Source organism: Lineus longissimus, chromosome 9 (assembly GCF_910592395.1).
Source record: "Lineus longissimus chromosome 9, tnLinLong1.2, whole genome shotgun sequence".
In the NCBI taxonomy this organism is placed as follows: Eukaryota; Metazoa; Nemertea; class Pilidiophora; order Heteronemertea; family Lineidae; genus Lineus; species Lineus longissimus.
Genome location: NC_088316.1, coordinates 8,720,278 through 8,735,254, shown reverse-complemented (window position 1 = coordinate 8,735,254; position 14,977 = coordinate 8,720,278). Strand labels below are relative to the sequence as shown.

Below are 14,977 nucleotides of genomic sequence, written 5' to 3'. Positions count from 1 at the left end.
CTCCCCCTCCACAAGAAAATCCAACAGGCTTGCTTTGCATTGTATGGGAAGGCATCATTGAACATTAACCCTTTATTGGCCGGGGGCATAGGCAGAAAGCCCTCCTGAAATACCAACCAATTTACATAATCGCCATTGTTTTAGTGCCAAACACAACATGTGTCAGAAAAAAGGAAATTACAGAAAAACCGTTCAATTTATGTATCAACAACTTTTACTGATTTTGTTTTGTTTAGAATTGAAGTGTCTTCATAATGACACTACTACAGAAGAGGTCAATTCAGTCCAAAGTCACGCCTGAATGACCTAAGTGAGAATAATTGTCAAAAACATGAAAAGTTCCAACTCACTCCCATCATCATCAGTGTTATCAAATACACTAGCAAGCCACGACTTTTTACACCGCTTAGTTTCCTTAATAGTATCAGCATCAAATCCATCAAATTCACTCGAACTATAGTCCCTGAATATCACTCAACATCACTGCCGAACGAGCATCAATTTTTTTTTCTCAAAATATCAGGGAAAATCTTTTTTTTTTCCAAAAACTTCCACAGGAACAAATATATATTTTGGGCTCCATTGCAAACTTGGCACATGCCAGAACAAGGCCAGGGGTTTTCCTGGGATTCCAAAGTCATGGCGTGTAGTCCAAGCAATTTTAAAATGAGTGCCGATCTCGGGCGGTTTTGGGCATTCTGGGATTTCCCGCTTGGGGCGTTCTGGGAGATAAAGGGTTAACTAAGCAAAATCTTACTTTTTTTCTCTGTCTCATTCTCAATGCTGACTTCTGCTAATCGCCTGGAAGAAATTGCAAGGATTTTTTACTTGAAAATAAGAAGCACAAATAAACACAATGAGGACAGCAACTATTTGCGCCCAGTACAGCCATAAACATTTTAAAAATCTCTTTATTGTAATTTGAATGTTCCAATTACTTACCGTAAAGACGCAGTGAAAACAACAGTCAACATAGTTATCGTGTACATGAATACAAGCACCCCGATGTGCAGACAGACAATTCTATCGTACTTGACCAACTAAACCAAGAATGAAAAGGCCATGGGCTATTGTGCTCACTGTATAGATATTTGGCGGTTATGGATTCATGCTGGTTAATAAGCATGCTATAGTATATAGCCAAATGGAAATTTAACCATTTAACCTAGACTGTGACCTCGAAAATTAGATGTACCCATGATATCAGATCAGTGGCAATCGACAATAGTTAACCCTTTTCTTACTGCAGGTATGTGCCAGTCCTGTCCTGAGCAAAATTAAGTGATCATTGGAGCTTTTTTTCTCAAGCCTTGTGCTCCATAACCAGATGAGGTAAAGACAATTTGTTGCAACTAATAACCAATTAACTAAACTTTAATTTCTAATTAGGAAAATATGCAAATTTATGCAAATTAGGTCACATGACACAATCAACATATTCTGTGACACTATTTCAACTGATTTTTTTCAAACAAAACCTCCAATGGGGCAATTACCATTAGGTTAGTGGTCAAAAACATGCATGCTATTGATTGCCATGGTTGTTGTGCATTATTCAGAACAAAAAAAATTAAAATGAGCAAAGTTGGATTTTTGGGGGTTTCAGCAAAAAAATTGCCAAAATTCACAGATTCACAAAACGTGAAAAAAATCCCAATACAGGGTGTTTCAAAAAAAAGAAACTGAGATTAATTTGTTAATTTTCAGGCCATGGCTTAATATTTGGGAAATTGGCAACCACCATTTATTACGTGATGATGTCAATGAGTAACAAATGGTGGTTGCCAATGTCCGAAATATTTAGCCCTACAACACCTAGAGCCACTGCCAGCGCTAGTGCTTATTAATAATATAATAATGATAATAAAATAACTTATATAGCGCCGCTTTAAATTAAATTGTTAGCGGCACTTTACAATACATACATAGACATAAAACAATCTAATTATAAAACACATTGAATAAAACACTATCTAGTGGAAATATAGGTAAAAGGGTGCATCTTTAAACATTTTTTAATAGTTGCCATTGTTTTGGACAATCTTATTTTTTCTGGCAATTTGTTCCAGAGCTGTGGAGCGCTGACACTATATGCCCTATCTCTGGCTGTCTTCTTCTTGGACTAACATTGAGTAAGTCTCGGTGCCGCTCCTGCCCTGGTTGTTCTCTGGGTCGAAAGAAGCGGCAGCCGAAGATAGGCAGGGCCACCGTCATACACAGCTCTGTAAGCAAAGGTTAAGTTTAAAATGAGTTCTAGCATGAACTGGTAGCCAGTGAAGTTGACGAAGGACAGGAGTTATATGGTCTCTTCTCTTGGTGTTGGTAACCAGTCGTGCAGTTTGATTTTGAATTTTCTGCAGGCGGTAGAGTTCATAATCTGGCAAACCAAAGTACAATGAATTGCAAAAGTCCAATTTAGATGTAATAAAAGCATGGGTTAAGGTAACTAAAGTCCGGCAGGGAGATATTTTTTCATGGAGGCAATTTTGTGTTAGTGGAAATAACCTGCGGATACAACACTTGATATTCGATCATGAAAAGTCATTGTGTTGTCAAAGATAAAACCTAGATTGCGAGTTTTTTTGGACGGCAGAATTTCAGCATTGCCCATGTGCAGTACAATATCACTTGGTCGCATTTGATCCTGAGAAGGGGACATGAGTAGAAGAAACTCAGTCTTCAGGTCATTTAATTTAAGTTTGTTTTCATTCATCCACTTGCGGACCTCGCCAAGACATGCCTCCACCCTGATCATGACACTTGGCAATGATGACGTGGGAGTGAGCTGGAACGCACGCCAGTTTTGAGTGTCATCTGCAAGTGGGAGGTAAGGTCATGGTCGTTTAGGATCGCTACTAGTGACTGAGTGTAACAAGAGAAAAAAAGCGGCCCAAGCACACTGCCCTGCGGAACCCCCTAGGCCCTGACGTAATTTTACCTGGAAATCACTTTTTTTGCGGTGGATCCAGTTTTTCACAAAATCACATAGGTGAACTTCCAAATAATGTATTACAAGTCCCGTTTATTTGAAAGAAGATGCAATTTCCTATTTGATAGGGTACATCCAAATCGGAATCAAACAAACGATCCATTTCAGCAATTCAAATGTCCAACCTGTATTTGCTAGCTTGAAGAGAAACAAAACTTAATCGTCAAATATCTCAAAAACTTCGACTGCAACCACCATTGTTCATCCGGGCATTTGAAAGCTCATAGATTAATAATAGGTGGCACTCTGAAGGAGATTGGTAGCTAAGCACACGAAGGTGTTATAGGGTTAGCCATGTCCAGGAAATTAACAAAATAATCTCGGTTTCCTTTTTTTCAAAAAAACACCCTGCAATGCAATTTTCTTTTGCATCTAAGCTGTATTCTTAATGTATTTGAATGATAGAAAACGCGAATAAAACTTTTCCCAGTAAACCAAAGGTATCCCCATACACGTTATTATCTTGCGAAACGCATCTAGGATCATTATATAGCCTTTATAGCTGATAAATTACTATAAACAACCCCTAAGACCCCCCTCACACATGCTCAGTTTTGCCCCTTTTCAATCGAGCCAAAGACCCTCAAAATTGGCCAAGTCCCTACGGAAAGCTACGAAGCGATTTGTCATGACTTCGGCTTCAGTTCCATATGGTATTCAAAGATGGCAGCCCTGTATATTTTAAGAAATCAATGCTTTACTGCATCTACTGCTCTGCTGCCTATCAGTTTGCTGTGGTGGGCTGTCGATCAACGGCTCCATGTTTGGCCAGTAACGAAAGAGTTAAGCGAAAGAGTTTAACGGTTTTCAGATTTGGCTCCCTGTGTCGCAGTGAATCATATCAAACTAGACTTCGGCCCCTGGGATCACCTGGCTATAGGGTACCGTACATGTTTACCAAATGTGATATCAATGGTCACTGCAGTTAAGAAATGTGCCCCAGTTAAAGTATAACAACCAATTTATGCCATTTCAACTCTGTGACCTTGAATGATAGGTAAAATCAAAATCGGTATCACGTGATGCATCTTAGCTTGGAGTACATACCATAAAATTTTTATCAAAAACGAGTCCATCATAGGAGAGATATCACACTTATTTGGTTTCCCTATCTGGCCCCCTCTTGGCCAAGTCAAGAATCAGATCGGACCAAAACTCATTGTCAGAGGTCACCTGACCTGGGGGTCCTTTGTACAAAGTTTCAAGTTCATAGCCCCAGCGGTTAAGAAACATGACACTGTTTTTGAAACAGAATACAACGACAGACGACGGACACAGCGGTGTTGTATAGACTCCCCTACGGTGAGCCAAAAAGTCACTAATAAATAATCCACGGAAACTCTTTAAAGGTACCAAGGGACAAAACCAGGAATCAAACAGGACATAAATTTGGTCTTCCAGGTGTAATTTCACAAAGGAACATCCTGAGGTCTGAAGACAAATATCTTCTGAGGATCCCGAGGTATTACCAGGAGCTTCCTTGTGCAGGCGGCCCAACTTTGGAACGAACTCAAGTCTTGATATTCAAAAGGCAATTTTCAGGTATAAGTGTAAATTTCATTCATTCATACTAAGTTTTAGGTTTGATAGCTCTAGTAGTTACAAAACATGCCTGCTAACGGACGATGACCAATGACAGACGCTGCGCCATAAGATAAGCTCACCTCTCTGTTAGAGAGCTGAAAAGTTCCAACTTGTCAGCATTTTCTATCAAAATGTTAGTTCTTTCAGTTTTTTTTGTTTAGTTTTTTACATGATTTTGGCCTGATCTCGCCACACCATACAACATACTGTGTTCCGCCTGTTCTACTGGGCACCAATTCCGGGTTTTACAACTACCTAAGGGGAATCCCCAAACAGTAAGCTCTCACTTTTCTATTCGGTGTTACTCGATTGGACCCCACTATAATGGCTAATCCCAAAGTAAATGGTTGTCACTGTATACACATTTTGTGAAGATAGCATCTTTGAAGTGAGTAAAAGTTGTTTTAGAGGAAATAATGATGATCTGGTGAAGTTTGAGAGTTGTCTGACAAAGTTTCGATTATTCTGCCATGTACACGGTATATATTATACACAGTTTGATGCAGTGGAATTTCTGAGCCATGATGAATTATCTGAGATTTTTAAAAATAGAATAGGAAGATACTGTCTCGATCAAGATGAACAATATCAGAAAGAAAGTATGAAATAACACCAGTTTTTTTGTAGATCTACATAGAATTTTGTTGAGGCTAGCTTTCCACACTACCGTGTCTTCTTATATTCACCGTCGTCCACTGTTATCCCTTTGACGTATTCGTGTTTCATGATCGCCCTTGACAAAATTTCAGTTGCTATTATAAATAGATAGGGTGACAGGGGGTCCCCTGTCTAACCCCTATTTTTGTGTTAAATCTGTTTCAGCAAAATTCATTATTTAGTTTACAGCTTTCTATATCAGTGTAGAATATATTAATCCATTTCCTTATGTTTTCTCAAAGTCCTAGATAATTTACACTTTTGTCAATGAAGCTAAATTCTAGAGAGTCGAAAGCCTTTTAAAAATATTTTAAGAGTATTTGCAATAACCCCCGATATAGTCAACATTTAGAAGTGCTTTTGGTCACCAGTTTTTGCTATATTCCTAATACTTTCCAATTTTTTAGAGGCATGTTATGATGCCAAGCCGTTGGCGTGTTGATAATATTTCTCTCTCAAAGGTGTGTTTTATGGATCTGAGGAAAAAGGCCTGTAGCTCAAAGTTTACATCTTAACACCCCCACTAAAACTGTGCCTATAAATTATATTTAATCATTTATCACAGTAATCTAAACATTTTGACTTTTGCCTGTAAAAAGGTTTATCACAATAAAATAAACTTCTCTAATTTTTAACTCAATGAACATTTAAACTTGAAAGATGTAACTATTAAAATACCAACTTATTTTTGATTATTTTTCACAAATGTACTAAAATACAACACAATTCAATAAATTCAAACATCAACTTACATACAACAATTTTAAAATCTTAGTCATATGGCTCTAACGAGATTGGCTTTCAACATTTGTTCAAAATTTATCAAATATTTTCCCATATTGTCCACTTCAAATGTACTAGTATCTGTATTCTATATAATTTCAAATACCGTCAATTCAGAATCAAATGTATCAGATACTGTTTATTTATTTCAAATATCTATGGACTTTTTTCAAATATTGACGTGCATGACATAATATTGAAATTTTCATATCCCCATTTATAGACTCTCAAGTCCTACAAATACAATGTACAATCAATCAAATGATGATGAAGTCTACACATATTGTCTGACTTCAACAATTGCTCATCAGAATTTCTCTAAATTTCTGTACTGTCAATCTGGGTATTGGCTTTGTAAACAAATCTGCAATGTTTCTGTCTGAAGGTACATAGACAATTTCCATGAGCTTTCTCTGAATTTCTGCTCTCACAAAGTGATATCTAATATCTATATGCTTTGATCTCTGATGATGAACTGGGTTCTTGGCAAGAGCCATCGCACTCTGATTATCACAATACAAAGTAAACTGATCAAATTTGGATCCTGACATATCAGACATCAATGATTTTAAGAACATACCCTCTTGGGTTGCAGCAGATAACGCCATGTATTCTGCCTCACATTTCGAAAAAGCAACTGTCCTTTGTTTTCTGGATTTCCACGAAGTCAATGGGCCTTCACTACTAAGTTCAAAACCATACCCTGTGATGCTTCTCCTGTCTTCAGAATTTGTCCAATCTGCATCACAGAATCCTATCAAATTCAATGGTTCATTGGATTTTCTGAAAATCAACTTTTGATCAATGGTCCCTTTCAAATACCGAAGGACATGCTTTGCTATGGTCATGTGAGCAGAGGTAGGATTGGACATAAACTGTGACAACTTGGTTACAACATATATCAGGTCTTGTGCCTGTCATGACATAAATTAGACTTCCAACAATTTCTCTGTACAACCTGATGTCAGTGGTTTCAGAATCTTCACAACAGATCTTATTTGTATTCATATCACAAGGTGTGTACTTTGGTTTACAGTTTTTCATTCCAAATTTCTCAAGCAGTTTTTCCAAATATCTAGTTTGACTCATTGTGATAATTTTATCATCCACAGTAAATTCTATGCCTAGAAACCATGAAATCTCCCGCATATCTTTCAGTTTAAATTTTTCTTTGAGCTTTCTCTTCACACCCTCAAGAACAACAGTAGAAGCAGAAGAAACTATGATATCATCAACCCAAATAATGACAACAGTCTTCTCACTGCCTCTATGTCTAGTACACAAACAAGTATCTACCAGTAATTGATCAAAACCTTGATCAATCAAATGAGAATGGATCACATCGTTCCAGTTCCTACCACTTTGTTTCAAACCATACAGTGACTTTTTTTAATCTTACAAATGTGAGATAGTGGTTATTGCGAGTTAGTGGTGCTTTTTAAAAACCAGGTCCTGTTAAATAATTTAATTGGTTGGTTGGTTTGGAGATCATCCGCTTGGTGGCGTTGGATGCCGTCCCGCGCATGCACGTTTATTTACTATTCGGAATAAATTATCTTGTGTCACATTTCGTGCCGCTCCGTTTCAATTAGTCTTTCCTTTGTCTTATTGCAGGTAAGCTATCTAAAATTATCTTGTATCGATGTAAAAGAACCTGTGGAACATGTACAACATTGTAATTATAAGTGTCGATGTGTTTTGGTAAAGTTTTGGACGGTTTTGTCAAATGTCAGTTTGAGCAGACGGCCGATCTGTCAGATTTCATTTGGCCTGTAAATATTGTTTCTAGAGATAAAGTCATGGTGTTTAGACTTTATCTTATCGTAGTAATGCATAATATTCATTGGGAAAAGTTTCAATGTATTTAATGGTCTTTGTAAGTTGTGAATTCACTTTTTGTATCACGCAGTTTGCGCTGAATTCACAACACTGGCATGTGCGTCTGTTATTGTTGTCATCCGGCGACGCTCTGATTGGCGGAGCGTGGGGCGTGACGGGGGCGTGGTGTAATGGGCATGCTGATTGGCTGCCCAGTGGGCGTTTGTTCCTTATTTGGGTTTTCTAGGAAATGGGAATCAGCATTGTTATGGGAATCACGGGATTCCCCGGTTTGTTTACATTTTATTGCTTCACGTCACGTCAGCTGTTTTTATAGTTTTTCTTTCGAAGATTATCAGGCTTAGGCCAACCAGCTTTGCCGGTTTAGTATACTGGTTATACTTTGTACTATATGTTTGTTCACTATTCGGAATAAATTATCTTGTGTCACATTTCATGCCGCTCCGTTTCAATTAGCCTTTCCTTTGTCTTATTGCAGAGAGAGCTGAGCAATCGTTCACTTGTTACACAAACACCACACTCAAATTCAGATCTATCTGTAATGACCACACCATCAACAATAATTTCTAGTTTCAGAACATCTTTTGTGTTACAATGGCCTAGGACCTCGTGCCAATCTTTCAAACTCTTTGATACCTTATTCTCAGCAACCTTGTTCAAGAAATACAATTTACCCTTTTTGGCAATATAAAACCTTGTGCCTTCGGAGTGCAAAACAGCCGAATCAGGCCCAAATTCAAAACAGGCACCATTTTCTGTGGCAGCCTGATGTTATGTATAGTTTAGACCCCTCCATGAGGAGCCTCAGCATTAGGACCCTCCGTCACGTGACCACGTGGAAGGATGCTGGTCAAGGTATAAACTGGGTCAAGCCATCAGAAGTGCGCGGACCTCGGTCTGTATAGGCCACGCTTGAGTTTCCCTTGAGTTTCGGAGTTATCTTGCTGGTCGTCCAACCTTTGTCGTGAAGTGCACCGCTGTTTGGATTCTTGTGGTGAATAAACTATATAAAAGAATGTGATTCGTCAGCTCCATTTATGATGTACGATCCCAACATGACATGGTGGAGAACCGGCTTTTCCTCACGGATACGATAATAACTTTTCTCCGATCGGGACTTTCCTCTCGCACGTGCTATCTTCCGACTTTCGGATATTCCATCACTCTAGATGCCTTAGAATTACCCTCTAATGGCACATATATTCAAGCGGAACATCAGAAAACGGCCTACTATCTACTGTAGAACGAATTTTCAACTTCAACAAGCCGCCAGGTTGTATAACACCAATTTCGTCCCGAACTCATCATTTTGGAAACTGGTCGTGTCGATTTCCTGACGCCATATTGAGCGCCTTGCTCGATGGACTGTTGTACGTCACAGCACCACGTGATTGTGATCACCGCCTCTGATTGGCTCTACTGTGACTAATTCCTATGCAAATCTGCACGCAAATGTGTTTCACCGCCGTGGATTCAACTTTGTGATCCCCGTTCCGAGACACTGTGAAATCGTTTTGACAGCCGTCACTATCTGTCTATCAGCGGACCCTGATGTCTACACGACGTACCATGATATGCCAGTCGCAAGTATTCTCCATGACTTCGTCTGTTTTCTCGTGATCATCATCCACGACTGTGTCTCCTCGTACTCTTCATCCAAGACTGCGTCTCCTCCGTGTTCAAGACTGTGTGTGTTTCTTCATCTTCATTCAAAACTTTGCCGACTGTTAGTTATCGTGACATCACCAAGTGACATTCCAGCAGAGACTATGGGTCAACTCTTCCTTTATAGACTAACATGTGATTGTTGATTTGCCTTATTATTACCATGCTGTGATAACATTTCTTGCCCTGTTTTCAGTTCACCAAGACAGCCCCTTAGCCCCTCGCCATTGCAATGTATTGTAACTAACTTTTCTGCCCATTACAGTACATGCAACATCCTGCTGTAACTAACTTTTCACCGCCATTTCAACATTTTTCTTCCAGCCAACTGAACAGTACCATCACCCCCATCCTTCAATAGAGAATTTTCTTTTTCCCATGATCATAGCTTAACAACATAGACCAAAACGGCGTTGCGCCCCACTGATTTATTGCCTCCATACTTTGATGGTGAAGTATTAAGCCATGAACTCGCCACATCTTGGTGGCTGTCATTCCATGACTATCTTCAGGCGCATAACCTGCATGAACCGGGTGATGACGACGCTCTGAACAATGTTGTGCGCCTTCTCAAGTGTCGCCTCTCTAAACATGCTCGCCTTTCGGCCGAAGACCAAGAATTTGAGGACTTGCCTGACCTCAAGGCACAATTTCTGAGTAGGTTTTCCCCTAAGCACTCCCACTTTGCCAATGTACAGCAGTTTGAATCCATTACTTACACCGCAAACCAGACCGCGCAACAGCACCTAAGTAAAATTAGGCTGGCTGCACTCTGTATTGGCTATGACGACAACCAGATTAAGAACAAACTTCTACAAACCTTGCCTCCTGATTGTCAGAAAGCTGTTATCATGGCAATCGATGCTGACAATGATTTAAACGCCATCGCCGAATGTGCGCAGAGGTTCCTTGACATCACACCACAGCGCGTACATTTCTCCACAGCAGCGGACGAAGTTCACACTGCCAGTGCCACGGACCACGTCCTCCACGCAATCCTGTCCAAGTTGGAAGACCTGAAGATGGATAAGGCTTCGCCACCGCAGGCCCAGACAGCTATTCAAAGCCAAGACACAGATGCACCACGCAGCCCAAGACCCCGTCAACCAAGCTACAACTATCAGCACCAGCCTACATATAGCCCGTCTGAGCAGCCGCCATATCACCAGCAAAACTACTGGGACCCTTATGCAATCAAGGACAACAACACACCAACTATACTAGTTACCAGTCGCATTTTTAGATAGGGGACGGTCAACAGGCCATATTGTGTCGCCCCCTAGTTGTAACAATGTTAATAGTACTCCTGTACACTCTTCATCCCATGAGTCTGAATACTTGGGCCCGGAGCCAATTGATCTTAAGCTCACTACACAAAATTATGTAAAAGGTTACCTCCCAAATAGGCAGGGATTAGTAATAGTTGTTGATTCAGGTGCAACACGCACTTTGGTTTCTGGTTCATCTGTCAACAAGTCTCCTCATCTTTCCAAGTTGCCCCAGATTGACATCGATCCGATACATTTTCGCATAGGAAATGGTGAATTTTTGCATGCCACAAAGGCTATAAACATTGAGCTTCTTATACAAGGTCATAAGCTCCGCATTCATGCTGTTATTGCAGACAACCTTACTGGACCAGATTTGCTTTTGGGTGCTCGGACCCTGTCAGAATTGAATGGTACACTTGACTTTTCAACCAGTACCTTAACGGTCAGACCCAGGCGTATCCAGTTCACCCCTGTACAGACAGTCACTTTGAGACCAGGTCAGACTAGGAGTATTGTAGTCAAAGGCAAAGTTCCTAAGTTGCTCAAGCATACTGAGGTTTTGCTGCAGCCTACCGAGCAGTTCAGCAAATATTGTCCATCATACATGTTGGTAAAGCTCAGGAAAAGTGCAGCCATTCTCCGGTTTACGAACAATTCCAGGAAAAATGTCACTTTCCGTGATAATCGTCCTGTTGCGTTTACTGATTTGTCAGATCATATTCATGCCACCCACTTAGTCCCTCGTGGCTCTTTGAATAATAGGGTCACACGCGAACAGTGCGTATCTGACCTTCATTATAAAAATCTGCTTAGGTACCCTCACCTGGATATTGATGATCCCATCTCCAAGTTGTCACCCCAGGATATAATTGAGCAGCAAATCTCGCTGCAAGGCGAAATTGGCACGTGCCCCAATTTTGAAGTGGACATCCAATTGAAGGATGACAGTCCATTTTTCGTCCGCCCGTATCCTATCCCAGAGGAAAATCGCAAGTAAAATGACAAAGAGTTCATAAGCTGGTAAATCTTGGTATCTTGAAGAAAGGCTGTTCTGCCCACAGCAGCCCGGTCATGCTGATTGGCAAAAAGGGTACAACTGACAAGAGGATAGTCAGTGATTTCAGGTATTTGAATAGTCGTTGCAAAACTGTCAATCAAAATTTTGTCAGCCTACAAAGTGTTCTAGCTCGTTTAGGTCGTTCAAACTGTAAAGTTTTGTCAGTAATTGATCTCAAAAGCGCTTTTCACAGTCTGCCCCTCTCGGAAAAATCTCAATCTTACACTGGCATTTGTCCTTATCCTGACTCTCCCAATCACATGTATCGTAGATTATCAATGGGTCTCACTGTATCAAGTGGTATCTTTGCTGAAAAATGCACTTAATCCTTGCTGAAATTCCTGATTCGGACACATTTGTCATTCTCATTCATGATGATTTATTGGTGTTCAGTGAAAGTAATGCAGAACATGCAAGGCATTTAGAAAGCATATTCTTGGCATTGAAAAAGCATAGACTCAAATTATCTACACAAAAGTGTAAACTGTTTCGACAACGAGTCACATTTGTTGGCCACATAATCAGCATCAATGCTGAAGGTGTAGTTCAGGTGCAGGCTATGAACGATAAATGTTCAGCGATTCGTAACATGCCACAGCCTCGGACCCCAAAACAGGTCAAACGGTTTATCGGAGCTGTTGGATTTCTCAGTCTCTATTTGCCACGCCTCCAAGAATTGGTTAAACCCCTTCATGATTTAAGCCCTGTGTACACTGTCAACATTTTCGGTAACATGTTGAGCAACATGTTGACCAGGTACGGTAACTCACCTGGGCAACATAAATTTTGGCCCTGTGTACACTTGGTAACAAATGGGTAACATTTGGCCAACATGATACCGAGATGTTGCCGAAAAATAAGCGGGAATATTGATTTGGAGGGCAGTTTTTGGAGGGAAAATCATAAGAATGGAAAATTCCAAGAGGAGAAGATGCCTTGTCAGGGCTTCCGCTGCAATTTTGATGCTGGTGGTTGACAGGCGGAAGAGAAGACGCAATGATGAAGTAAAATGAGTGTGGACAAGGCCTTGGATCATCTTGAGGGAGCAGCATGGGGCCTATCACTGTCTCCTGAAGGAGTTGAGACTGGGGGACAAGCCCTCATATAAGAACTTTCTCCGCATGGATGTAAAGGCATTTGAGGAGCTGCTGCAGAAAGTGGAGCCCCTAATAAGAAAGGAAGACACCCATCTTAGGGACTCCATTCCGGCTGGAGAAAGGCTGGCTTTAGTCGCAATATCTTCCAGGGCAGACTTCTTTCTATTCTTATCTTTGTACTGCTTCGATGTTACATCCCACAAAAAGGTGCAACTTTCCCATATTTCAATGAGCATGTCCTCCTTCCCTGAGACAAGACCACAATTGATTTTTTAAGCCTTTTAGCAGTTAAATTGTCAATGTTTGACCGCGACGCATCAAAGAACGCGTCAAGTAGTGAAACTGAAATTCGGATATGATATACGGGTTAGTCTTGCGAGTAACTGGTGCGATGGAAATTGGTGATTGACCACGGAAATTTTTTTATAATCGACAAATTAGACAGACTTTGATATTTCCACTGTTTTCAGCCAACTGGCAGAAAAAACTCAAAACACGCCCCCTATTACCCAATTAGCAAAATTCGAAATTAATTTTTTCATCAAATAATTTCTTTATACCTGTAGACTTGCCGCAGCAAATATTTTTTCAATACCTCTCCAAATATGTACTTGAGAGTAAAAAACATGCACTCGTCTAATTGATAGGCCTCGACCCTCCAACCTATGAATATTCATTAGTGGTCTTGTCTCAATGAAGGTACATTTCAGGGGTTAACATTTTGAGATTTTTTTCAAACTAATGTAGATGACATCCCACAACTCTCCAACAAAGGAAAGTCATATCTGGACATTTCTGGAGAAATGAGAGACATTTCAAAGAGTGGTACAACTGTGCCAAAGCGACGAAAGAGGACAAAATCGACAAAAAGTCATGCTTTTGCAGCCAACAGCACCAAATTCAAAGACCTGCCCTGGCCAGAATATGCAAGCTATGGAGCTGAAAATTTAGGATGTGATTTAGGAATATCTTTGCTGCTTAGGGCACAACTTTCAGAATCAAGGCCTAAGTAGTTTCAAAGAAATTACAAAATGAATGGCAACACAACAAGACTTGTAAAAATGAAACCGAACTTAGACCGGGGTTAGGTTGACTCTTATTTGGGTCAAATTAAGTTTTTTTCTCATTATTTTAGCTTGTTTTGACCTTAAATCATCAGCAATACAATATTCTAAATGAATTAGAGTGATTTGAGCACATTCAAATTTTTCACTATATTGACCCAAAATGTAGTGTCAATAGAGACAAGACCACAATTGATTTTTTAAGTGTCATTGCATGAGTGGACCATGCAAAAACCAAAAGGAGGTGATAACCCACTGGATCACGGATCTGGCTTATATTTGCCCCAAAGTTTGGTCTTAGGGTAGGGTGTGGGCAGGTAAAGCCTTTCGGCAAAAAAACACACTGGTCCGGTTTTAGGGGTCAAATTCTGTTTTGTTCATTTCCCCTTTAAAAAAGTGAGATTTTTTAACCAAAAATCTACCACATTTCTCAATTTTTTGCACCTGCCCCAGCTAATTTACAACATATTTTTTTCAGGGGTTTTGAAGTATAGGTCATTAGCCTGATTCTGAAAAAAAATGGGCTTCATATCATTTTGGGATTAAAGGTATCATGGCCCTTAAAGTTGCCCTGTCCCTTAGGGCCCAAAAAATTAGTTGAACATATTTTGGGTTTTCTCAACTGCCACAGGGTTTGGGAAAATAATCTTTTATCATAAGTGACATGAAGTGTTAATCTTTCAATTAGAACAATCAAAACTTTGTGCGGTACTTTCCTTTCTTTTACTGAGGGTCATGAACACCCCTGGTTTTTAGTGGTTTTTCAGTTACACAGGAAATGGGCATAAACCCCTGTGATACGAGCAAGTGCCGTCATTCCCTCAGTTAAAGTCATCAAAAGACATATGTTTGCCCCCAGGCACCCCCTACCCACCCTCAACAACCCTTCTACTTAGGGTAGGCCCTATACTCATTTTTTATAGTTCAACCAGACCTGTACGGCAGCTCCGGAACTGGTCTTTACAAGTTTA

General features: G+C 40.1%; 1 protein-coding gene across 5 annotated transcripts in view; it reads right to left on the bottom strand.

Moving 5' to 3' along the window:
• The window catches only part of LOC135493846 (centriole and centriolar satellite protein OFD1-like), a 462,799-nt gene that overhangs the window by 220,818 nt on the left and 227,004 nt on the right, over positions 1 to 14,977 (bottom strand). For all 5 annotated transcript variants that reach the window (XM_064781463.1, XM_064781462.1, XM_064781465.1 and 2 more), the window contains exon 13: positions 758 to 801. In XM_064781463.1, the coding sequence (XP_064637533.1) occupies positions 758 to 801 (44 nt within the window). The remainder of the gene's footprint in view (positions 1 to 757; positions 802 to 14,977) is intronic.